The 26,455-nt window shown below is 42.7% G+C and overlaps 1 protein-coding gene across 2 annotated transcripts; it reads left to right on the plus strand.

The window, feature by feature from the left end:
- The first annotated feature begins 1,402 nt into the window (after window positions 1-1,402).
- SLC15A1 (solute carrier family 15 member 1) lies at window positions 1,403-25,511 on the plus strand. 2 transcript variants are annotated; one of them, NM_204365.2, is made up of 23 exons: window positions 1,403-1,483; window positions 3,976-4,007; window positions 7,157-7,241; window positions 7,329-7,470; window positions 8,882-9,001; window positions 9,168-9,267; window positions 9,501-9,591; window positions 10,831-10,914; window positions 12,542-12,624; window positions 13,762-13,848; window positions 14,457-14,546; window positions 15,707-15,751; window positions 15,854-15,886; window positions 16,012-16,100; window positions 17,574-17,655; window positions 19,098-19,223; window positions 20,559-20,708; window positions 21,151-21,200; window positions 21,785-21,892; window positions 22,028-22,124; window positions 22,557-22,703; window positions 23,522-23,629; window positions 24,634-25,511. In NM_204365.2, the coding sequence occupies exons 1-23, from the start codon at window positions 1,480-1,482 to the stop codon at window positions 24,823-24,825; spliced, it is 2,145 nt and encodes a 714-aa protein (NP_989696.1). In that variant the 5' UTR covers window positions 1,403-1,479; the 3' UTR covers window positions 24,826-25,511. The 2 variants fall into 2 exon arrangements, with proteins under 2 accessions (NP_989696.1, XP_040557661.1); XM_040701727.2 differs by lacking the exon at window positions 1,403-1,483 and having other exon boundaries at window positions 3,975-6,690.
- Window positions 25,512-26,455: the final 944 nt, after the last annotated feature.

The following is a 26,455-nucleotide window of genomic DNA, read 5'->3' on the forward strand; positions in this document are numbered from 1 at the left end:
GGCTTAAGGGAGGCCTTGAATTCTGAGATAACAGGAGTGGAAGCCAATGGGACCCACGTAGCATACCTATCTTGAACTGCTAGGAAAGCTTGCAGTCTCTCTCATTCTGCACTTCTCACTTGGATGTCTCCTTCTAGGAAGAGACATTTGAGGCCTGTTGTTTACTATTGTACACAAAAGGCACACAGTTCATATAGGATGTGCTTGGCCAACAAGGTCAGGCCAGTGTCCCCCCAGTAGGGACACACTGCCTGCTGTGCTGCTGGGTGTGCACTGCAGGGCAGGCACATCCTGTATGCTTCTCTTTCTACAGCGTAAGCTATATTTCTTACAAGTGTGGCTATAACCATATGCTCTTTCTTCACTTAAAGGAAAGAAAGGATGGAAGACAGGGAGGTGATACAGGAGAAGCAGCATGGCTTCAAGGGCAAATCCTTGACCAACACAATGGCCTTTTACGATGCTGTAAAGGGAAGAGACACCGGTGTCATCTATCTGGACTTCAGTAAGGCCTCTGACACAGTACCACGCGACATTCTTCTCTCCAAATTGGAGAGATATGGATTTGATGGGTGGACTGTTCAATGAACAAAGAACCAGCTGCAGGATCGAGTCCAGAGCGTGGTGGTCAATGGCCGGGGCAAGCTGATCTAGCTGTGCACATCCTTGTTCACTGTAGGGGAATTGGACTAGATGGCCTTTTAAGGTCCCTTCTAATGCTAATGATTCCATGATGTCAAAAACTTTAAGAGTCAACAGTAACTGATGGGGGGCAGTGCTCCTCTAAGCAAACTACCCTCATGTAAAGCAACATCAGCAATCCACGTTCAGCTCTCCATCAGGGTCAGAGAAGCCTTCTGTATGTCTGAATTAAATGTAGGCTACAGGTGCTCCTCATTATGACCCGAGAAGAAACCAACCTGCCCAGCAGCAGCCAGGTAATCATTAAGTGCATGCTGCAGGAGGCCAGCAGAGCGATTGCATAAAGCCGTGTCGTGTAACAGCAGCAAGCATCAAAGGGTTCCATGCTTCCTGCAGGAGGAATTTCTCTTTTGGCACCACCGACTGATATTTTGCTGTTTCTGAGCTCTGAGCGCGTTCAAACCTCGGCACTGTGCAGCTTTCCTAACCCACCCCAAAACCCGACAAAACAAAATCAACAGCAAGGAAGCTGTTGCAAATAAACAAAGTCCCCAAACCCTCGCCCGGACAAACCCGGCAGTAAGCACAGAACTGCCTCCACCTCGGAACCCCGTCGGGCAGCGCCGGGCCGAGGGCGGATACCCTCCCGCAGCCGCCCCGCGCCCCTCCCGCACCTGCGCGGCTGCGGGCGGCGCCGGGACCGGCCGGGGCGGGGGCCCTGCAGAGCCGCCTTAAATCCCGGCCGCCCCCGTCTCCCTCCTTCCCTCTCGCTGTCCGCTCTCTGTCCGTCCCTCGGTCCCTCCGTCCCCGCGCGGCCGCCAGCAGCGCGCCGGCCCCATGGGTAGGTGCGGGGATGGGCGTGCGGGCGGGTCGAGCGCGGTGTTCATCCCGCTGTTGTGTAGCGTCTGTTTTTTTTCAGAGGGAGTTTGCCAGGGGTTGAGCTGTTCGGTGGTTTGAGGTGCACGGGAGAAGCCATCCGTGCGGTCGGTCCTCCAGGCTGGAGAGCTGCCTGAGTTCCCAACCTGAGATGCCTCACAAAACCAAAGTCGGGTGCTCAACGTGGGGTGCCCAGACGAGACCAGTGTGGGGTACCCGATACAGGGTGCCCAACAAGACCAACGTGGGATGCCTGACAAGTCCAACGCGAGTCCCATAGTGTGAGGCACCCAATATGGAGTGCCCAACGAGACCAACGCAGGGCACCTAATGCAGGGTGCCCAACACAACCAGTGTCACTGCAGCCCAGATGGGTTGACCGCCTCTGGTAGTGGTGGAGATGAGCAGGCAGAGCTTGCCCCAAGGGCACCTGGGTCCTGCTGTCTTGCTGGGGAAGATGGTGGGACCCCTGTGAGGGAGAAACCCTCTGTGCCCATGTAGCATCAGGCTCGCTATGCTATAGGTTTGAGTGCTTGTTGTGTTGGCCTCTTTCTGGAAGGGCGTCTGCAGCCTCTGGTCCTGGGGACAGTAGCATCCTTGTGAGGCTGCTCCAGGAGGAGGCAGAGGGTCAGCCACGTGAGAGCAGCTGGCTGTGAAGTAGGAACATCCCTTGTGAGATCACAAGCTGGTAAAAAATACCTCGATATCTCGAGGAAATACAGCATGCAGCTGCTTAGAGTGAAAAAGAATAGTTCTAGGGCTTGTTTTCTGTGGGGAGAGGACGCACTACTGAGGCTTGCCCTGAAGAGGGAGCGCACTGACATGCCACCCACAAACCCCAGATTTGTCACTGAAATTGGTGCAGAATGCCAAGTGTTCTGTTCTTTTGGAGGCTTATCCCTGAGGCTGAATGATACTGGAGTTGCTTGGGCAGTTTAGGTTCCTACGTTGAAATGTTGGCTATCTGAATGACATTGCTTATATAGTACATCGTGTTTTTATATATGATGTTGTATTCTTTATAGAATTGTGGGTTTGTATGTGTGCGTATGTATGTATTACAGCACATCAGTGCTGAATGGAGGAATAAAGTCAAAATAGGGACATAGGTGTCCCAAAAATGAATTCATTCAGTATTCTCTGGAAAATGCTTCTGAAAAATTTCTTGCAGAGGTGAAAAAACAAAACCAGCCACCTGCAAGTTCTATGGTTATTATTGTAATTATTATTTAGTTTTTACCCAAGGCTTAGGTAGCAGATTGGAACAGACTGCTCGGGCTGGTATTCCCTGTGTGTTATGGCACGTGTGTTCTGGAAACGCCAGAAAGCAGAAATGATCAAGGAGTTAGGAAAGCTATCGCTGATGCTCATCTACCTTCCATACATCTATCTGCTCACAGGAGTTGTGTGGGGGACGTTGCCAATACCTTTAATGATCTGGTATTTGCATGTGCCCTGAAGTTGGTGAGATAGCGCTTTCAGGATGTTAGCTGAGTGTTAGGAAATCCATTCTCAAGTTACCTTCGTAATACATTCTGTCGTTCCCATAAAGACGTTCCCATAAAGACTATCCAGTGAAGGAAAGAATCAATTAATTGATTTTTCTTGAGTTTTCAAAAAAGGCTTTATTAAAGTATCATGCCAAACACCGTAGTGTTGCCGTCAGCTGTTTTCATCTGTTCTGAACTATGGACTAACTGCTAGCAAACATATTTTTTCTTATAGGGATCTATATGGGCTCACTTATTTTGCAGGCAGGGATTTCAAAGTTCACGTCTTGTTCTTGGCCTTATCTTAATGATAATGAACTTGTTCATGTGGTGCTCTAGGAAATGCTGACATCCACTTTGTGGGTGCTGGCCTTCCTCTGGTGCAGTGCAAGCTCAGCCGAGCGTGTCCTGATGGGCAGCGCTTGCAGGACCCTCCAGATCAGCCTCCAGATGACATAAATGTGTGGCGATGTGCATCGCCAGCTGGGCTGTGTGCTCAGCGCTTGTTAGGTCTGAGTGACGGACAGGACTCAGCACCCATCTCTGCAGGACACTTCAGCTGTGTTCCTCACTGCCAACTTGTCCTGAAGGCAACGACCCTGTGAGTGAGCTGGAACGGGGTGCGTCTCCAGAGATGAACTGCATGTGCAGTGCAGCTGTGGCAGTGCTCGCCACAGCGAAGGCAGCACTTTGCCTCGTCAGTCCTATTCCATGTTTCCCTGGCAGCTTATGTGAATCTAAGCTTTAGCTACATTTTAGTCTGAAAAACAAAAGGAAATCAAGCTTTCTGGTAGTCTTTTTGCACTATAAGTCCCTCTGTCTGAAAATTTACTTAAGTGCATGTGTGGTTTATGAACAAGACTTGATTTGAAGGTGAGCTTTTTCCCATGTTTCCCTTTGGCTTTAAAGAAGTCTGACTCAGTTTCCATTAACATGTGTGTTGTTTTTTTTCTCTTCCCCCCCACAGCTGCAAAAAGTAAGAGTAAGGGCCGATCAGTGGTAAGTATTGCTCTCTCTTATGCTACAGTGAGTTGCTGTGCTTGCTCTTTGGGTTACTTTGGATAAACTTAGCTGTGCAAAAAAAAAAAAAAAAAATCCCAAATCAGAACACCAGAAAAAAACACCAACACCCTGTAAACATAAGATAAACATACTTTACATGTAAAGTAATGAGTTACCAGCCAACACAAACACCAGATAGCCTGGCAGCTTCCTACACCCCAGCTAAACACTGGCATGCTCACCACCCTGATAAGAGGTCTGAAGAGCCTTTGGCCACAAAGATACCAGCTGGGATGGGAGGGTCCCCGGAGCTCATCCTCACTGTCACTGAGCTGCCAGCACCTGCTGGCTCTCCTTGTGGCATTCTTCCTCGTGAATCTTCCTCGTGACCTAACTGCTAACAGTATCTCTTGGCAGTCCTACATCTGTCTGCAGCCTTGAGTTCCTTATCTTTCAAGACTTTACTCTGCTGACTTTCCCTGAAGACTTTCCCATAGCTTCCTCAGTAGCTGAAGCCAAGGGTGTGCAGTTGGGTGTTGCCAGTCCCGAGCCTGGGATCCCCAGGGCAGAGGAATGTTATGCAGTGTTATAAATAAGATGCAGCTTCTGGGTTCGTACCTCTTCTGCAGTGGATTGAGTGCTTTCTGGACATGGGGATCACAACGGTTGTGTCAGTAAACGTATGCATGCACATCTGTAATGCATGAAGGCCCATCTAATAGGTGCTGAAACAAACCTTCATGATGGTTCCCCATTGGCTGACTCTGGAGCAGTGTTCATGCTCCACTCCTAATTTTTTTCCTGACAGCTTGTTCATCCTGTGATCTCAAACTAGGCTTCTTCTCTTCCCTGGCTTATAGGGAGTGTGTGTATAGCCAGTGTGGCTGCACAGATGTTTGCATGCTTAATGATCATATCCTGGTTTGTGCTCTCTCTTCTGTGTGACCTCCAGGCTGCTAAAAGTGGTGCCCAGGTTGGGGGTGGTCATCTGGAGCAGCTTGTACGTTCAGCTGAGAGAGACTGGCACTTATAAGTGACTCCTATCTGTTTTTCATGGAATGGTTTGGGTTGAAAGAGACCTTAAAGCCCACCCAGTTCTAACCCCTCTGCTTGTGGGCAGGGCTGCCACCCACCAGCTCAGGCTGCCCAGCGCCCCATCCAACCTGGCCATGAATGCTTCTGGGGATGGAGCATCCACAGCTTCTCTGGGCAGCCTGTGCCAATGAAAATTTGGGATAAATGTGGATGGTCTTCCTCTAGAGACACCTCTTTCAGTCCATGGAGGACATGAGTAATCAAGAGCAACAGATATGTTTAGACTTCTGGTTTCTGTTGCTCTAAAGCTGAATGAGTCCCACCCAGTGCTCACTTTGGCTGAAGTCAGATTCTTCGGATGAAAATTGTTTGCCAAACCATAGATAAGACATGCACAGCAATAGCCAAGGAGACAGCAGTTGGGGCTGCTTGGTCATCCCCATGGCCGAGTCATTCTAAAGCCAGTGACACTCTCACCACTTCTACTTTATTTTCCCTTTTATTATTTACAAAATCTTATTGCAGCACACCGGTTTTGTTACGTGCTGCACTGCTCATTAAGGCTTTGTCCAGAGTCTACTGGTGATGTGAGCTCTCTGATATACCCACTCCAGGCAGGATTTCCCTGTGTCACCTTTCTTTCCTTTCAAATATGAGGTAAACTAATTTCTAAATCCTCACAGCATAAAGACAAATAATGCCATACTTGTCCACGCTGCTTAAATTTCATCAGTTTCACCTATGAAATGTCTTATACCCCTCAACTAAATCAATCCTTTAAATATGCATTGCTTTTTCTTTCCTTTGCAGACAGCTCACATATACACATTTCTTTATTCTTAAGATCCAAAGTAAGAAACATTTAAATATCTGCTTTACTTGGCTCTTGGATGCTGTGTTCAGATGGCTCCTGGACTCTCATGCCCTTGTAAAACTATATTATTCTATTGTTTCTATCTGTCATTCTGATGATACCCAGATACAATAAAGTTTCTTAGAACTTAACCTACAGGTAAAAATGGTTTTAATTTCCTTATACAGGAAATAGTTTTGTACATAATTTTAAAAATATTAGAGCTGAAAGATCTTTACAGTCTGGATGGATCACTGAAGTGAATGGGGATTGGTGTAGCTTTGGCTACGAGGTCCTAAGGTTTATTAAAAATCTAATTCTTGCAACTTGCAGAATTAAACCCTTAAGAAGTAAGATAGGAAGGATGATGTCAACATGCATTTCTAGTAATTTTAATAGAAATTTTATCATACAGAATCATAGAGCATCCCAAGTTGGAAAGGCTCCATAAGGACCGTTGAATGCCACCCCTGGCTCTGCATGGGACCACCCAGAAATCAGACCATACCAGGAGATCAGACCATACGCTCACCCACTAAGAAAAGCATATGGTCTGAAATTTAATTTCTAATTCCAGTGATTAGGGTAACTTTGCAACCGATGGATGGCTTTCTCCTCTGTCACAATGGGCAAGAACTGTGTCATAAGCTGTGCTGCAGCAGCCATGCAGTTGCCCATCACAACAGTTGAAGGATCAGGAAATCTGGCAATTAGGGCCATGCAATTTTAGCTTAGGAGTTGAGTCCGTTTTATTGGCAAGAAATGAAGGATTCTTTGCAAAGCAGAGAATTTGTAAGGATAATGAGCTTTCCTGTGATTTGTTTGAAGGAAATGGTTAATTAAATGTTTGTCCCAACTGGTAGTATTTATCTGTACAGCCAGGCTTCTAATTTCCTTGTGCTGCTGGGGCTTGGGGTTTCTTTTCCAAAAATGGTGGCTTTTTGCTTCTTTGATTGCCAGTCAAAATGAGTGCTTAAGGTTTCAGATGTGCGAAGCACAATAGCTGAGTATCAAATAAAGCCTTGCTAAGGATATCATGTGAAAGGAATATGGGAAGTCTGAGATCTGAGAACCAGGAGAGAAAAGTGGGAATTGATTCTTGATTCAGGCAAATGGCATCCTCCCACACAGCCTCCTCACCCTGAGCACTCAGCTGCTCCGCCAGAGGCTGGATGGAGCTTGCTCAAGCAGCGAGGCACAGCACACCGTGGTAGCCTGTGCTGCACAGCTCTGAGCTCCTGCTGTCTTTTGTTTCCAGCCGAACTGCTTTGGCTACCCCTTGAGCATCTTCTTCATCGTCATCAATGAGTTCTGCGAGAGGTTCTCCTACTATGGCATGCGAGGTACATCCCAAATCCTGCATCTCCCTGTCTCTGCTGCTACCCAGCTCTGACTCTGATTTGTAACCTGCTATTTTGTTCTTCCTACAGCTGTGCTCGTATTGTATTTCAAGTACTTCCTGCGGTGGGATGACAACTTTTCTACAGCCATCTACCACACGTTTGTTGCTCTGTGCTACTTGACGCCCATCCTGGGAGCGCTCATTGCAGACTCATGGCTGGGAAAGTTTAAGTCAGTGCTTATTCTTCCCTCAAAAAAAAAAAAGCAAACGAACAACAAACCCAAACCAATATACTTCAGGATCTTGTTTCTCCCCCAGATCTGAAGCTGCACCAGGGATTACCAAAATTACAGATCTGCTCATCTGTTAAGCTTAACACCTGCAAGTAGCCATTGAAATGGTGAAATACTATGTCACCTGGTATTAATTGAGACTTTTAGAATATATTCTAAAACATTTTGTAATTTCAGTATTGACTTGAGTCAGTGGGAGGTCTTACTGAACTGCAACATTCTTAAGTTATGAACTATTTTTGCCTGCATGCAGTTGCTCAGAGAAGTAATGCTGAATGAAGTGCTTTAAGTGCTTTAAAATATAGCCAAATTACTTTTAACAGCCTGATCTTGCTCTTCTTTATAAACGTCATGGTTCTAATAGTGTTTACTTTCCCAGAAAAAGCCCAATAAAGAGTTTTATTGATGGCTATGAGCGATGAATGCTGTCAAAGGTCTCCTAGAGATCAGAGATGAGGCTGTCCTTGGAGCTGGTTGTCTGCAGGTTGTGCGGTCTTCTACCAGGCTGATGGCCTCTGGGAGACCAGCTCTGTAATCAGTGCCAGGTGTTCTCTTTGTAGCTGGTCTGATCAGTGACATCTCTTTGCAAACAGTTTGATGCCTTGCAGGTTGAATGTATGTGTACCCATTAGTTTAGATGGCATACTTTAAAGAAGAACCTGATCACCGAGTGTGTGCTTCCTCTGCTGCTCTTGTACCAGGGAGCTCCAAGCTTGCTGTGAGGCTTTCATCAAACAGATCTGGGTTGTCCTAGATCTCTGAGCTTGGCCCTTTATTACTGTGGGCTGCTTTGCCCTTGGGGCTGCTGCTTCTGAATGTCGAACTACAGCCAATTACTTAATTTCCAACAGAGTTTGAATGGAGCCTGTTCTTCCGTACGAGGAAGAAGAATGGGCGTTAAAGCCATGGGAGACATGGTGATTTTGTAATACTGCCTTCACAACAGTATCTCTAGTGGAGCTTTTGTCTTTAAAATATATTTAAGCTGCATGGAGGAAAAAAATAAAAGAACGTAGAGAATATTTAAGCGATATTAAAATAAGCATAAGTTGCATTCCTTGGTAGAGTAGTCAATTTGTACTTCACTGTATGTGAAATATGATCATGGCATTTTCTTGAGCTGGTGATCAAACAGCAACCACTGAAGATTTAAATATCTCACATGACATTGTGATGTCTAGAGAGCCTATTTGTCATCTTGCCTTGCTTAGTTAAATAGCGTTACATGATTAAGCAGAAGTCAGCATCAACTATGTGTACATATAAACTTTTAGTTGTCAACGTATGTGTACGTATAAACTTTTAGTTGTCAATGTATGTAAAAGTTTCTCTCCTCTCTTTATAACAGGACCATTGTCTCCCTGTCCATTGTCTATACAATTGGGCAGGCAGTCATGGCTGTAAGCTCCATAAACGACATGACAGATCAAAACAGAGATGGCAATCCTGATAATATTGCGGTGCACATGTGAGTTGCCTTGTACATGCATGTTCTCCAGGTTGGTGGTTGGACAACTTAAGACTTAAAATGATGCTATTTGCATTTCAACTGCCTTGTAGTCAACCTTTTACATAAAACTTCAACTTAGATAGCAGAATGATTTCTTTTTTCATTTGTTTCTACTTTATCCCAGTGCCCTGTCTATGACTGGCTTGATTCTCATCGCGCTTGGAACTGGTGGGATCAAACCTTGTGTCTCAGCATTTGGTGGGGATCAGTTTGAAGAACATCAGGTATCTTCCAGATTTTCAGCCTTACATGTATTTTTACTAATGCTTGGCTATTACAGTAATACAATGAAGTACATATTTAGAAAAGTGCCTTATTGTAGCGCTTCATGAGTAAGGAAGATAGATAACAATTTGTCTTGAACTGTGCAAACTAAGTTCAATCTAGGCTAAATAAAATGGCTCTGGCTAGCCCTTTCTAAAACCATTTTTGAAAAGCATTTTTGTTCTTACTGTAGGAAAAACAAAGAAGTAGATTCTTCTCTATCTTTTATTTGTCCATTAATGCTGGAAGTCTCATATCCACTATAATCACCCCAATTCTCAGAGGTAAGTCCACACATTTGTTCATGAAGTACTTAAATAGCAATAAAGGATGAGTGTTGGAACACAAGTCATACAGGATAAAATTAACAGGAAATTTAGTTCTCAAGTTTTCTTGTATGTCATCCAACTTGTCAAGGATGAAGTACTACCAAAGAGAGTTTCCGGTCTGGATTGCTTTCAGATCTAGTATTTCTGATCCTGAAGAGGTATGCTCAAGCCATCACAAATTCTGAGACTAAAGCATATTTTAATTCCATAGAGATACAAATACTGCATCTCTTCCAAAGCCTTTAAAACAGTTACTCAATGTTGTGTTGTTTGGTGAAAAGGGAAAGTGAGAGTGCTCTGCTCTGGAACTGGTGGAGATTCATTCTGAAGTGTGTCCACACGAAATATAAAAGCAATTATGAATGTGCAAACACACTGATCCATGTGACAAATCATGTTTTTATATGGCACAAGGTTGGTTTCTCTTCTGCTTATAATGAGCTTATACAGCTGGTGTAGGGGTGTGATGACATGAGTTTGAGGAAGACCGCTTTGTCTCAAAAGTAAGGAAATATAATGCAATCTCTGGAATAATCCCAATGCTCTGGACCAAAATTCTAGACCTTAAATTCTTTGATGGCAGCTGACTGGAACTGACTGTGTGGAAACGTTTTAGGGGTCTGCTTTATGCAAATTTCCCAAAACAGGAGACGTGCAGATGCCACAACATGCAGTTTGCTTCCATGATGATACAGGGTGAAAACTACCTTGGAAAAACTAACAAATTTGATTGAGGAAAGCTGTACCATTACTTTCACCATTACTTTCTCTAATTGCTTAAATAAAAAATAACTTTAAAAAATCAAAATGTTAATTAGCTGCAAGCTGCATTTTTCCTAATGAAAATGCACTGGCACAGATTGCACAGAGATTGTCCCAGAGAGAGTCTCCCTTCTTGGAGACCTCCAAAAGTCACCTGAACGTGGCCCTGGGCAACCTGCCCTGGGTGGTCCTGATTGAGCAGAGAGTGGGACCAGAGGACCTTTCCAAACTACCATTCTAAGGTTCCTGTGATGCATTATTCCCCTTTGCAGTAACATAAGCCAAACTGCATAGCGATCATCCACCTTGTCAGTGATCAGCAGAGACTTTTTCTTTCCGTTGAGTCAACAGTGAATGCAAGGAATAGAAACTCGATGTGAAACATTGGCAGCAGTCTCTGGGATTTGTATCCAACATTACTTTATATTTCAGCTCAAGAATGTGGCATTCACAGCAGACAGCAGTGCTACCCGCTGGCATTTGGAGTTCCCGCTGCCCTCATGGCTGTTTCATTAGGTAAGTTGAACTGTTTCCATATTGCTTTCTTGCTGTGCTTAGGTGATAATGATTTCTGAATCATGAGAAAGTAGTTGAAATCTGCAAGTATGAGTCTCTAGAAATACCTGATTATTTCTGCAATATATGACCTTTGAAAGTTTTTTGGAGGGAGGGCAGATAGATCCAAAGTGTTCCCTCTTAAAGGAGAGACTGGTGGAGCTGAGGCACAATTAAGCTGAAAGACTGTATATATGAGTGGATAGTGATAGGACAAGGGGGAATGGTTTTAAACTGAGACAGGGGAGGTTTAGGTTAGATATTAGGAAGAAGTTTTTCACCCAGAGGGTGGTGACGCACTGCAACAGGTTGCCCAAGGAGGGTGTGGATGCCCCATCCCTGGAGGCATTCAAGGCCAAGCTGGATGTGGCTCTGGGCAGCCTGGTCTGGTGGTTGGTGACCCTGCACATAGCAGGGGGTTGAAACTCGATGATCATTGTGGTCCTTTTCAACCCAGGCCATTCTATGATTCTATGATATGAAAGAGTCATGTAATATACTGTCTAAGTTGCTTGGTGTGCTAGGTTATATAAATGTCTTCTAAATGTAGGATGAGAACTCAGAAAATGCAGTTTTCAGATATTGTTTGTAGTTCAGGATAGTGAACTGAGCAGGGTAATTGTCCTTTTACTAGTGAAATACAACACTGGTATGCCAGTGTTTATCAGAATGGTGTATTTTTACTAGCTGCACTGCAGATTGCTCCTTGAGCCTTTCAGCAGTCATACAAAGACCAAGAAACTGATGCTCACATCAGCAGATTTTGGAGGTTGTATTTTATTATCTTATTTTTTTCCTAATGGTTTGGCTGGTGTATGCTGTAGTGTTTCTCCTGGTCATGTCCCCTCCTGGACCTGGTACCCAGGTGGGCCACCAGCTCTGCTGTCACTGTCTTATCAGTGCACCCAGCCCAGGGTGACGGTGGCTGCTTGTGTTAGCCCACGCCTTGCCAACACGTGGGAGGGCGAGGCTGGGGAACGTGTCTTCGCGTGGGAGCTGAGGGAATGCTGACAAATGCTGTGGCTCAGGTGACGCCTCACGTGTACCTGCATGATGTGACATGCAGTGACCTGGGCTATTGAGTTCCTACTGAAGTGCAGCAAGGCCAAAGAGCAGATCCAGAGTGGCTCTTGCTTTGACTATAACTCATATCCCACCGAGAATGGCCGCTAACCCCAAGAGTATCAGGGTTTAGTCCTGCATCTTTAATAGTAATATTTACTGATAGTTATTAATTTGATTTGTTTTACTGTATAATAACATGGCAATAGTGATGCACTGGAACAGGTTGCCCAAAGAGGTTGTGGATGCCCCATCCCTGGAGGCATTCAAGGCCAGGCTGGATGTGGCTCTGGGCAGCCTGGTCTGGTGGTTGGCGACCCTGCACATAGCAGGGGGGTTGAAACTCGATGATCATTGCAATCCTTTTCAACCCAGGCCATTCTATGATTCTATGAATAGTCATGCTCATTACTTCTTACAGAGTTTACTCCCAACTTGAGGCAACTACTTAACTATGTTTTTCACACTAAATTCTTTGCCACTGTTTTCAATTAACCACAGGTTCCTTTCTGTTTGCTTACTGCAGTTGTGTTCATAGCTGGAAGTGGAATGTACAAAAAAGTTCAACCGCAAGGCAATATAATGGTTCGAGTTTGTAAATGCATTGGAGTAAGTAGTGCTTGTATTCCCAAAAAGCTTGACAGGAGCCTTCAAAGCTACTCAGTACTCACACCTAGTGCAGAATTCTTATATCGTATGAGGAAAACTCTTTTCTTCCCAGAAGACTTCTTACTGACACCTCCAAATTTAGACTGCCTTTTTATTTGTCCTTATTCGTATCTCAATTTATACTCACAGAGAACAAATCCAGATGTTAACAATGTGTGAAAGCTTATCTGATCTTCTGGGAATTATCCTTTTGCTCACTCATGTACTTTTATACAGTCTTGTAGGGAGTCAGGCAAGTATGCACTGACCTGAATCAAGAGGCAGTAGTTACCACAAAAACTTATTGGCTATTGAAAGAATTCATTGTTTACAGTGCAGAGGATATTGATCTACACTGTACTAAGGAGGCTGGGGCATTAAATATCAGTGCAAACCTGTGAGGAAGGGAGTTAAATTTGCTTTCTTAACTCTGCATATCCCAAACTTGGCAGTGTCTCAACGTTGAGATCAGGGCACTTCTCTCCTTCACGGGCTTCTCCATTCTCCATGCAGACCTGTGAGGCTGTTATAGCCCAGACCGTTGCTTGTCCTATAAATGCTACCCAAACCAAATCTCTATATGTGCCTCTGGCCATCTCTTAGACTACTGCCCCTAGAGCCCTGCCCAGCTTGGCTTTGCATGCTGTCACACTCAGAAAGTTTGTAGAGTCCTTCAGGATTATGTTTTGTGCATATTCAGTGCCAATAAATTTCTACAAATTGCAGTTCCTAATAGTGAAACGTGCTCTTACAGCTATTCAGCTCTGAGGAACAGTGCATTTGAGATATTCTCGTGCTATATGTAAGTTAGTCTTAAGTATGCAGGTCTTCCAGTTCCTAACGCCAATCCACTTTAGAGCTGCCCAGAGCAGCTCTGCTTGGTTTACCTGATCCCAGGTACACACTTGGCTGGATAGGCAGTATGAAGCCTTAAATGCACTATTACTTCTAGTGCTTGCAGCACGTAAAAGAGGTCACCCCTGGCACCCTCTAAAGAGGAGTGCTAGAAGCAGGAGTGTAACTTTTAACTATAAAACAGCTTATATTATTACAAATATTTTAACATTATTAAACAAAATTCTATTGCATTCTCTCCAGTTTGCCATTAAAAACAGGTTTCGGCATCGCAGCAAAGAGTATCCCAAAAGAGAGCACTGGCTAGACTGGGCAAGCGAGAAGTATGATGTAAGTACTGTGTGAGCACTGCTGTCCCTCAGCATCCCTTGGCCCCAGTTCCCGTGCTGTCTGCTTCGATCCATTGCCCTGGGAGCTGGGTTAATAGCTTTTGCGCCTCTTGATAGTATACAAGTAAATGGCTTATGTCCCATAGTCCCCTAGCTATGTCCTTTGTACCCTGCACCCTACACACCCTGCACTTCTGTCAGTGTCAGCACAAACCTCAGCCCCTTCCCTTTATTTTACTTCTGCCTATGTGAAATTCTCATGCATAAAATACATTCCACAGTTCCTCATCATTCAAATTCCCCCTAAGCAGTGCTGCTAAAACCTACCAGGAAAACAGTGCAGTGTAGAGCTAAATCTGCTGCCATTGCAGTGTGGGCATGCCAAGAAGCAGACTTTTCTGCTGTCAGTGTCCCCTTTAACTGGCACCCCACCCTGGTGGGTTTTTTTTAAGAGAAATCAGCAGAAGTTCTGGCACCATCCAAAGTTCAGGATATGGGTAAACACTGCATGAGAGGTCTCGTGTCTCCACCTGCTGCTGTGCTGCGAATTGCAGTGGAAGTGTTGGGTTATTCACTGAGTTATTTTTTTGTATTTCCCCTTATCTACAGAAACGACTGATTGCTCAGACCAAGATGGTGTTGAAGGTGCTTTTCCTTTACATCCCTCTCCCGATGTTCTGGGCACTTTTTGACCAGCAGGTAAAGTAGAAATGCTTTGCTTTGCAGTTCTAAATGTGCCCTGTTGCTACAAGTTCTGAAGGCACTGCATCTAAAAAGATCTTTGTGTAAGGGTGGGAAGTACTCCTCAGCAAATTCTTCAGCCCAATTATGATGCACAGTGGTTACTCTGAATCAGTGCTCACACAATGTCCTGTGGTCCAAGAGCAGTCAGCTGACTTATCTGGGCATTCCCAGGAGTGATCTGGTGACTGAGACCTCTCTAGATCTTACCAGCCAGGGTATGGAAGATGAAACAGTAACCTACAGCTTTTTAGTTCCAACTCTTCTTCGCTGTCAGTTGAGGTGCAGCATGGAATCCTTGTGTAAGTGCTCTGGAGAACCTGGGAGAAGAGATGCATGTCATCTTGCTTCATCCCTTATTTGCAACAAACACCTCACATCTTGAAGTATGACCCTGTAATTCTCATTGATTTGGACGGAGTACACAGGACCCGGGAGAGCAGGCTTTCATAGTTAATCACTGCAGTATGAATTTAGGGGGGTATCTGAGAGAATCAGCTCTCTGTAAGGCAGAGTGCGTTACATTCTGTAGTCTTCCACCATCATGCTTTAGTACCCGTGAGCTGTAATTATGAACGTGACCCGCTGTAACATTCCTTGGTATTCCTCCTGCTCCTATCCCAGACAGTGGTGCAGCACAAGTGCAGAGGCTGCAGATGCAGCGATACAAGTTGTCTCCCTCTGGGTTGGGGAGCATGGGCAGAGGGATGGAAGGCAGTGGAGTCCAGTGCTGCAGTAAGGAGCAGCAGGTCGGGGCCATGGGCTGCAAGCATTCAGCTGACAGCCATGTGCCAGCTCTGCACAGCCTCTCTGACTCATCTCCTGCAGTGCCAGCTGAGAGAAGCACGTGCTGGAAACCATGGTGAAGCTCCAAGTGAGGCATCTGTGCTTGTTTCCTCTCTTGAGTGTTGTTTTTTTCATGATTTCTTGAAGCTAGTAAATAAAGTGAAATGGACCATGAAGATCACTTTGTTCAAATGCTTATGTTCCTGTAGCAAGCTATCTTTGTTTTTATTATACTGTCCACCTTTAGAAACACTTTGCTTATGAAAACGATTCAAGAGGAAATTTGGGAGACTTATTAACCATTGGATTTAACTCTCTCTTCTTCTGTCAAGGGATCGAGATGGACACTGCAAGCCACAACTATGGATGGGGACTTTGTAGGTTCCTTTTTTTTCCCCCTAAAATTTACCTTTCATACGAGTTTTATTTGTTGTCATAATACTAACATCTATTTTATTTTATTCTTTTTCCCCCACTAGGGAGCTATGCAGATTCAGCCAGACCAAATGCAGGTATAGTAATCTACTTGACAATCCTAAGTACTTCCCAAAGATGATATACGTATATAATTGCCTTTTGTAAAAAAGGATTTTGAAAAATACTTAGTTCTTTCTCTTTTTATGTTCATCTTTAACAGACTGTCAATCCAATCCTGATTATAATAATGGTCCCAGTTGTAGATGCTGTGATTTATCCTTTAATCCAGAAATGCAAGATCAATTTTACGTAAGTTAATGTATTTACCTAAGTTCAGCAGAGGTTCATTTTAGTGGTTTCTTTAAGATGCTCTTCTTGCCCTAAACAAAAGCAAGCTTCCAGCCAAGGGGAAAAAAATTTGATATTAAAAATGGGGCTAATATTTATAACATAATAATAATAAAAGAACTCTGAGTGGTAAACAGAGGCACTACAGGCCACAGGAGCAGAATTTAATAGGAAAGTGATAACGTGGTTTCTCTTCAAGGTGAGGTCAAAGTGCTTTGACTGCAGAATAGATGCTATCTACCATTAATGTTTTCTACTTCCCCATGTCTAACGCTCCCCTCCCCTACCAAGTATCATAAGTAGAAACAGAAGTATCATAAGTAGAAACACAACATAATCTTTAGCATCTGAGGTCTTCTGGGCTTAAAACTACCCGGGACCAGATGTATTTTCCCCTCAGTCCCAGCGAGGTGTTTTCACACAGAAGTATTCAGTCAGCCAGTTTTAGAGGGTATTGTGTGTTACTTTTAATATTGCCAATGAACTGGCCAGCATTTGCAAGCAGGAGGGGTGGAAGAGGCTCACCAAACTGAACAAGACAAAGGAAAGCTACTGGTTTCTAGGCTTCTGTCAGTACCAGTGATGCTTCTGGACTTGGCTTACCTTGAGCTCAGGTAGATCTGTTACAGGAGTGGCTCCAGCTCCCAGCAACCAGCTCCTCAGCATATTGCCCCGTGTTCCTGAAACACAAGCTTTCTCATTCCCTGGGTTATCCCAACCTGTAACAAAGCCTGTTGTATCATCACATGTATCATCTTATTTCTTTATGCGCAGAATACCTTTCTTAGAATAAAGTCTATGGAGCAAGATGCAATCCTTTTTTTCCATCCAGTTATGAAAAACTGGTGGGAGGGTGCTGTCCTGGAAGCACCTCTGTTCGTTAGTGGATGTTCTGCATCAGGCAATTGATGTCATAAATAAAATAGCTACCTTACATTCACCCTTACAACTTAACTGAATGTCAGTAGCTGCCTCCTAATTCAATATATTTCCCTGACTTACTCCTTTCAATATTTGATTTAAACATACCGATATAGACACAAGTTATTACTATTTTGTACAAGGTACAAATTCACCTTTTCATGGTTTTCTAAGCTATCAATGATACTAGATGTTGTTTTTATTTCCTTCTGTTGACTTTTTCAGTTCAGATGCAGAAACCCCAGAACAATTTTGTTTAGATGATGGTTAACCCTAGGAATGAGCCCAGCAGATGCAAAGCAACAGGTTAAGATACTGCAGGAAACTTTATTTCCCAGCAGTGTAACTCTGAACTCTACATAGGATAGCTAAATGCTGACACTATCAACTCTTCGAATGGTGATAATCTGCTATTTGTAGCCCTGTTAATTTCCCACTATGGAAAAGAAAAGTAACAATTGAAGCTTTGAGTCAAATGTTTGTCTTAACTTGTATATTTTGTTGCTGCATTAGGCCCCTGAGGAGGATCACTGTTGGCATGTTCCTTGCTGGTCTGGCTTTCGTTGCTGCTGCTCTTTTGCAAGTGCAAATAGATGTAAGTTCAGCCAGGTGCACGTACTGATTTCTAATACTTTGTTGTTAGTGCAGAACAGTCTTTTTAAGGTGAAAATGAGTCAAACACTGTGTGTAAAACACTTGTAAATCAGGAATAAGTATGTGAGCACAGAAGTAGAGGGAGTGGAAAATATAAAAGTATATTGCAATCCAATGCGTTCATAGGTAGTGATATTAGAGTGCTAATCACCATCCCGCAAAACATCTCATCTGCTGTCATGATAAATCATGCATTAAAGGCAGCCTCAGGTCTTTAAACTGAGATTAAAAGCTGAAAACCAGAGACTTTCCCTAACAGAGAGCTGCTTTGCATCTCTGATCTCTTCTGACATCTAAACTGGAGGTGAAGTGTGATTCGCCGCAGCCTGGGAAGCATCATCATACCATGAGTAAAGATGATTTTATGACACCTATTTGAGGCAAGACTCGGCACATCTACATTTTCTTGCTTCAAAGGGAGGTGTCATGTTTAATACATGTAAAAGATGTAGGTTTTCCTTGTAGCTGGGGAGTCAGTGACACCTCTGGGTGGTAATGACTGCATCCCAAATTGCTATCCCAATGTGCCCACCTTTCTTAGTGCACTGTCAAGATAAGCTGCTCACCTCTTAAATACCTTTTGTGAGGAATGAGGAGATCACTACTTGATGTCTGGACTCAAACCTTATTTTGCCTCTGTCTTCGAATGGAGAGCAAAGCATCTGGCCTTCAACAGGACACATCCTCAATGCCTGCTCAAAGGATTAGAGCTGTATATCAACATGTACTCACACTGGGCAGAAGCTTGGTCACAGCTGGTAAATCTCAAGGCTGTTGCATGGGAGCATCCTGCAGAAAGGAAGATTTAGGTCTATTTTAGTTGTGTGATTGTACCTAATGAGAATGAAAAAGACCAAAGTACAGGAGGACTGAGGCAGAATTGAAATAAGTGCAGCTCTTGAGGCTCCACAAGAGCAGAAGCCACTTACTGTTAGATCGGGTGGAAAGTGGAGTCTCCAGAAGTTGTTCATTTTCTTTGGGCTCTCACACAGCACAGTGCATGTGTATGCTTCTGAGCAGCACGAGGGCTGGAAAAACAAGTCGGAACATGGCATAGAGAAATGTAGAAACCTGTACTCCCCTAGGATCTGGGAGAAAGCCTGTCCCCTGAACTGCTGAGTGGTGTTGGGAGTGGCAGCACCTTGCCAGAAGAGGAACATGGAAGCATTGTGAAGGAGAAACATGCTCTCTGAGGGAGCAGTTGGAAACTAAAACATGAGGCTAAACTAAAACATGATTAAAATTGCATTCTTATGACTGACTACCACAAATCGTCAGGCAAATGCTAATCTTCAACATGAGATAAATAACACTGTAGTTATTACAGTACATCCTTCAAGTGACTTAGGATAGAGCACTGATTTACTTCTTTCTTTCCTACAGAAAACTCTTCCAGTTTTCCCTGCAGCTGGACAGGCCCAAATCAAAATAATAAATCTAGGTGATAGCAATGCGAATGTTACATTTCTGCCTAATCTTCAGAACGTGACTGTCCTTCCCATGGAGTCAGTAAGTAAGGGGAGATGGGGAATAGAAAATCAAATTTGAATGGAGCAAGTCAAAGTGGTTATCAACTAATGGTTGAAAATTGAGTATTTTCCATGTTTGGGTTTTTTTTCCTCTATTCATTTTAAACACTTCCTTATGTTGTGGAATGATTTGTTACTAAAAACACACAGCAAATAAAGAAGTAGTACTTATTTCAACACTCTATGAAGTATTAGCTAATATACTAGCAATATACCAAATACTGGCTTTCAATTATTTGACAATTTCACTCTTGCTAAAAAGATGCCATCTCTTAACAGCAAGGACTGCTAGTCCTTTAAATAATAATAAAAAAATCCATCCAGGCCTAGAAAGTCACTGCTTTTACTGTAAGTGATCACTTATGTGACCTGGGGTATGTTTCTGTGGCTACCTCACTTGACCTCCAGGTTTTGCTGTTGAAGATCCCTTTCAGGGTCTTTTACAGTACAATTTTGATTGTTAGCTCTACTGACAGCAAAACACAGTGGAGCAGATGGATCTTTTTAATAATGAATGCAAGGAAGTCTTACCAGCACATTCTGTGGTAGTCTGCTGTCCTGTTTCCATAAAAGAAGAGAAGCCCTCTTCCACTCTCCTCCAGATATAGCTCACATGGAAACTGAGCTGTGGGGAGAAGGTAAGGGTGCCCAAGCTGAATCCTGAAGTGGAGTTGATATAACCATGATGCACACCTGAAAACAAAGGGTGTAAAAATACTCCATTCTCTACTATAGACATAATCCTGACGTTTTGAATTGTACTATGCATCTATAAAGCAAAGATATATGTATTTTAAATAAACGTGTTAATTTATTATTCAAGTTGTGTTACATTCCATGCTTGTGATGTGTAGTTGGAATATCTAAACCATGCATCCTGGCAATAGTAACTTGTGTTATGCTGAAACGCGAAAGATGTGGTTTGGATCAGCATCTTGAAGCAAGTGTTGCCATTTGGAAAATGGTTTATACTAGTGCTGTCTCTCTTGCTAAACAGAATTTTGCTGGGTAACGGCAAGCCTGATTTTTCTGGAGAAAGAAATACACAGCAAAATGTACAGTTTTTTTCCCATAATGCTTGTAGGAAGCTTGTGTTGCTTTGAGGTTTGTGTAAAGGAAGAAATCACCGATCAAACAAAATTAGTGTCTGGTGTAGAACAGACAACAAGAATTGAAGTCAGGAGTTGCTCACGATCTCTGCTACTTTGGATATAACATCTCTGTAAAATTTTGATCCCCCAGAACTTGGCATTTCCTCAGAGGTGGAGACAAATGCTATCACATGGGAATTCACAGCTATTTATTTTCTTTGTAGACAGGCTACAGGATGTTTGAGTCTTCCCAGCTAAAATCTGTAATGGTAAATTTTGGGAGTGAGAGTAGAAGTGAAAATATCGACTCAATAAGCAGCAATACGCATACTGTCACCATCAAGAATGCAGCAGCCGGCATTGTTTCTAGCTTGGTAAGTCCCCCTAAATCCTAAGAAATACATTAGTGCCATAGTAACTGTCTATGTGGAGTGTGGGAAGCTTGGAGGACGAGCTCTGGGTAGTTTTTTCTTCTTTGTTTTCTCTCTTATTCTCTCTGCTGCCTGAGGCAAAATTGTACCTGAATTGTAAAGAGCAGGGCAGGATACTGGGGAAAAAAAAAACCCAAAGCAAAGAAAACAACAAAAAAAAATTCACCAATATCTGACCAAGCTAACTTGACAGTTACTGTTTTGCTGAATTTACATGCGTGGTCTTGAATAATTTTCTAGTAGATGTTTCTTAGCAGGAACCTAAAGATAAGGTCTGGAATCTTGCTCTGAAACCTCTGTGAATTCTCAGTTGTATGTAATAGTGCACACTTAAGCTGTTCATGGATGCTAATGAGGTGTCTTGATTAATGGTCTCTTCCACCAGCGGTCTGATAATTTCACATCAAAACCAGAAGAAGGAAAGAATCTAGTCAGGTAAAACTGATTTTGTTCCTCAGCTTTTCAGTGGCGTGACTACTTCAGTCTCCCTCTTCTGGGGATTCTTCTTGTTTAATGTCATTTTCTATACTGAAAGGAGATTTCTACTTGCTGGATGCCTCAGTTAGAGGTTTAGGGGGTATAGGAATTTCCAGAACTAAATTTATCTGAGCTATCTTACACATCTGTTTTGGGTATACCTTAGCTAAATCTTGGAAGTAGGTTTCACACTGCCTAGAATTTTTTGTTGTAGACAGCATGTGTGCTTTCTTTTGAATTGTTGGTAAGAAACGTCCTACCAATTATATGGGATTTTTTTCCACATCTTCCACTTGTAGATGTGTTTGTTACTGACAGAAGTAAATACTCACTTTTTCATTTCCCTATGGAAGCAATAGGATGATGTAGGTCTGCCTTGCTTCTTACATTAGCTACGTCTTTGGGGATTTACATTTCTTTCAAAAATGTTCATTTTCAAAAGTAAAAGGAGAAGGCTTAATACTCATACTGCCAAAACATGAAGTAAAACTTGCATTCTTTGAAATACTAATCGAGATATTAATCGTTCTTATATGTTAAAGGTTTGTAAATAATTTGCCTCAGACAGTCAACATCACTATGGGTGACACGACTTTTGGAATACTGGAAGAGACAAGTATCAGTAATTACAGTCCGTTCTCAGGAGGAAGGTAAGTGTGTCCCTTACCTTAATCTAACCACTTAAAGAAATAGACATACTTGACCCTGGGAAAAAGACATAGGACATTTTCTTTTACACAAAATTGTCTATACATATGGGCTGAGTTGTTTTTTTCTTCCTTCAGAACATATGATATAGTGATAACTGCAGGTTCAACTAATTGCAAACCAACTTCAGAGAAATTAGGATATGGTGGTGCTTATACGATCGTAATTAATGAGGTGAGTTGCTGTTGAATGGACAATAGTTTTCCATTTTCATGTTCTTTAATTGAAAAACACTTGAACAATTATGTCTCTTGCCCTTAATTAAACATATAATTCTTCTGTTAAACTGTCTGAATGTAAACACTAATAAAGATAACGATGAGCATGATAATGATATACTGCAAAAAAATCCATATGAATCACCAATGGCTTTCAATCCTTAGCCCTGCTTGACACTAAGTATTTGCATGGATTCTGCTGTGAAATAATTGCATTTCTTTACATGCTGTATGGTGCTTTGTACACAATACGTTTTACTCTCACAGAACTTCGTGTGATTATATAGATGATATAGCACTGTTTAGAATTCCTCTGCTGTACAGAATCTTTACCACTGTTCCTAATGCATCTTTTTTTTTTCTTTTTTCTTTTTTTTTTTACTTTCAGTGTTCTGGAGATGTGACTCAATTAAGATACATTGAAGATATCCAACCCAATACAGTCCATATGGCTTGGCAGATCCCTCAGTATTTCATACTTACATGTGGAGAAGTAGTCTTCTCTGTCACTGGGCTGGAGTTTTCATACTCACAGGTAGGCTTTGCTCTTCAGATCATTCACGTGTTAGCTCAGGGCTCTTAAGGCCCTAACCTGTACAAATGCAGATCTCCTGAGGCTTCTTGTTCTTAAAAGATGGTTCCATATCACTGCTTTGTTTGAACAGTATTCTCTAGAGCACCCTAGCAGGACTATAGGCAGGTGCAAAATGGGCTTGTTTCACTAGCATTCTGTTTTCCATGGAGCTGCGTTGTGTCACTTGAAGATTTGGTGACCGGTTTTCAAATCACCGCATATATGACTTTGCACTGAAAATAAATGGAACAGTACTGTTGCTGTAAAACCAAACTGGTGACCCCTCAACTACAAACTGAGCCACTACTGACACTTCTACATCAAAGTTGCACCTGTTTATTTTTTTTTTCCCTTGCAATCTTTGACAGCAATTTGTACACTTTAAATTCCTTTGTATTCTAACTTCAATTTGTATTACTAGCTCTGTGTTTCTCCCCTTAATTCTGAATATCTTCTGCAATTCCGAGAACAGAAGTTGCGGCTTGCTTTGCTATGAAGCACTCCTTTTCTTCATTCAGTGTGCACAAAGTGAGACAGCAGGCATATTTTACATTTGGCTACTTAGTGAACACGATGTAAAAAGTGTTTTAGCAGTAATTAGAAAGCTCTTGTTCCTCAAAGCCTTCTTGAGATCTGTTGAGTTCTAACAATTAAAATAAGCAGGTAAATAATTCCCCTTCTTCCCATGGAGAACCAGTGTCTGTTATAATGTGAAAAATGCTGTAAACATCAGAAGGTGTTAACGGTGTGACTAAAAATTAAGTGCTTTCCTTCTATAGGCACCATCTAATATGAAGTCAGTGCTGCAAGCAGGATGGCTGCTAACAGTGGCTGTCGGTAACATAATTGTCCTTATCGTGGCTGGAGCATCCAAACTCAGTGAGCAGGTAAGTGCACAGGCAATCAGCGTGCCTTTGTATTGCACTATTAGAAAGCAGCTCTAACATGAGGGGAGTCATGGCTGATAATTCTCAGCCGTAACTTTAGAACATCGGGTATTACAGTGGATTTGTATTTACGACTGGGATGCATGAGGCTTAGGTAGAAGAATCTTCCAGTCTGTTGTAGAATTTGTGCTTGACTAAACAATCCCTTAAGAGTACATAAGCAACTGAGTTATGAATCTTTATAATCTATTTTGATAGATTATAAAGACAAAAGAAACAAACAAAAGAAAAGCTTTAACAAATATTACTTTAACAAAGGTTTCTACCCTTCGCACCAATTGTTTGCCAATCCTAGCTCTTGCTCTGTTGGGCTCTTTCACTTGGCAAACAGCAGAGCCAAATGTCTGTGCAATAGACTGTTTCTCATGATGTAGAAAGCCTGGGTGAGAACTTCTGAACTGATTTGGACTAAATTCTGAAACTTCTGCTCAATGCTAATCAGGCCTCACCTATGTATCTCAGCCTTGCCACATCCCTTCTTTCTTCTGGCTCCATTGGTTTCAAACCTCCTTCCTTAAGGCATGAAAGCAGTCGTTCTTCTGATGAAGAACATTTAGACAAATCTTCTTCAGACCTACTTATGGCACTCCTTGGTGAATCAAAAAGGGTGATGTTTCAGAGAGGGAAGAGCCTGTCTTAGAAACAGGTCTGTCAGTCCTGGTTTCAGCTGACGTAACCAGAGGGAGCGTGAAACACAGCTGTTGAGGGTTTTCAGATGGAGAGAGAGAGCGCTTTGAAACTAGAGTTACTAGTCTCACTCTCCACTGTGGTCCGTAGAAACATAACTAATATTTAGTCCTTCAAGACACGCAGTATTTGTGTGTGCTGAGTTCCACATTTGGAATTGACCTCATTGCTTGCAAACAGCAAAATGGTGTAATTCATTGGAAGAATAACTGTTGATGGCTAAATTATACCTTCTTTTTCTTTTTTTTTTTTTCCAGTGGGCAGAATATGTTCTCTTTGCTGCCTTGCTTTTTGCAGTTTGCATTATTTTTGCTGTCATGGCATATTTTTATACATATACTGATCCAAATGAGGTTGAAGCCCAACTTGATGAAGAAGAAAAGAAGAAACAAATAAAACAGGATCCAGACTTGCACGGAAAAGAATCTGAAGCTGTGTCTCAGATGTAGAAGGTGTATTCAAGGGCATTTGTAAATCATGGTAGCCTGTTAACTGTCCCTGCAATAACAGGAATCAGGGTATTGCTGACATCACTGGGTAATATACCTTGTGGGAGAGACTAAGAAACACTGTTCTGACTTAACATACAGCCTCTTGGGAAGCAAGACGAAATGATTAATCTCTTGTACAGAAGATGGCATCCTGAGGAAACTCCTGCAGAATTTGCACTCTTAAAATGTACCTCAAGCTCAATACCATAGCATTAAAATATTGAAATTGCACTTGGCACTATTAGACACTCTAAAAAGATGTATTTTTATACTGTATTTCAATTTTATAATGTGGAGGGGTGGGGGAAAAGGTGTTGCCAAGAAATAGTAATTGAAGCCAAACTGTCTGCGTGACCCTTCTAGCCTCACTGTTACTTGAAAGCAGGTCACATGTGCCTTAAATTCTTTTCTATGTCCTTAAGAATAATAGGAGAAAGGTTCTTAGATTTCTCAGATTAAAATGTCTCTGCTCCACATAGCAGGAACTTGGACATGCACTGTGATGTGCTTTATGTGCCTATTATTAACTGCCCATTGGTATGTTCTTAATTAATTGTGTTAATGGGATGTCCACTGAGGTGAACAGACAATGGCAAATTATATTTTGAATAACCACCAAGAATAAAACTTGTGTTGTAACAAAATATTGAAAGCAGTGTAAGAGTATGACTTGCACGGATCTCCATCCACACACACATGTGGAATAGTGTGTGCGTCACCCAGGAAAACGTTTAGATATTGAACTTAAAAAGGTGGGAGAGACTGTGCTGGCCAGGCCCAGAGCATGGCCAGGCAAGCACACTAACCAGCAACTTTTTTACATGTAGCTGGCACTTTCTATCCTGTCACCTCTCTATTTACCCATGCTTCTTCCTCTCCAAACCATACTGACTTCTCCCTTTTCCCCATCTCTGGTCTCATAATAAGTCTTGCACAAGGTGCTCTTCTGCATCTCTCCGTGAGTCCTGTGACCCCACTGGGCTGTAAGGTGATCCTGGAGAGCCTTTTCCATGGACGCAAAGTGGTGGGGCTGCCTCCTACTCCTGGGACAGCCCCAAGGCTCCATCTCCCAGAAGTCCTCTGAGGACATCAGAACAGCTCATTCAGAAGCCTGGGCAGCCTTCGTTAGCATTGCTCTGACTGTGTGTCTTGAAGCTGTGCAAAAGGAATCATCCATTGGGCTGGAATCAAGTGTTTTGGTTTTGAGGATTAGAGAGGTGTAAGATTTATCTCTAAATCTGTCACTGTTTAGCTTTGCATGCTGCTGTCCAGACTACGAGGCTGCTTGGAGGCTCATCTTCTGTTACAGAGAAGATACGCTGGAATCAATCCAATTAAAAGTCGATCATTCTAACTTCAGCTCTTGTAGTCAGACAGCAGTGTGGTTCTGCATTTCATACTTAATTCACCACTCTTGCATTTTTTTTTTTAAATGAAAATCTGTTCCAGCAGTCAGATTTGTGCTTTGTGTGGATAGAGGGATGTGTATGCCTGCATCTTTGCTAATACTGCATACATACTGCACAGCTTTGAGGTTGTCTTCTACTACTTGTTATGACCTCTGGGGTCATCTCCCTGGATTCACTCA

The sequence above is a fragment of the Gallus gallus genome, chromosome 1, assembly GCF_016699485.2.
Source record: "Gallus gallus isolate bGalGal1 chromosome 1, bGalGal1.mat.broiler.GRCg7b, whole genome shotgun sequence".
NCBI lineage: Eukaryota > Metazoa > Chordata > Aves > Galliformes > Phasianidae > Gallus > Gallus gallus.

What these genes read in the sequence shown, in the direction of transcription:
- SLC15A1 (NM_204365.2), top strand. An exon ending in GAGTTTGTAAATGCATTGGA is followed by an intron (nt 12,625 to 13,761) that starts GTAAGTAGTGCT and finishes CATTCTCTCCAG; the next exon opens with TTTGCCATTAAAAACAGGTT. An exon ending in TTCAGCCAGACCAAATGCAG is followed by an intron (nt 15,887 to 16,011) that starts GTATAGTAATCT and finishes CATCTTTAACAG; the next exon opens with ACTGTCAATCCAATCCTGAT.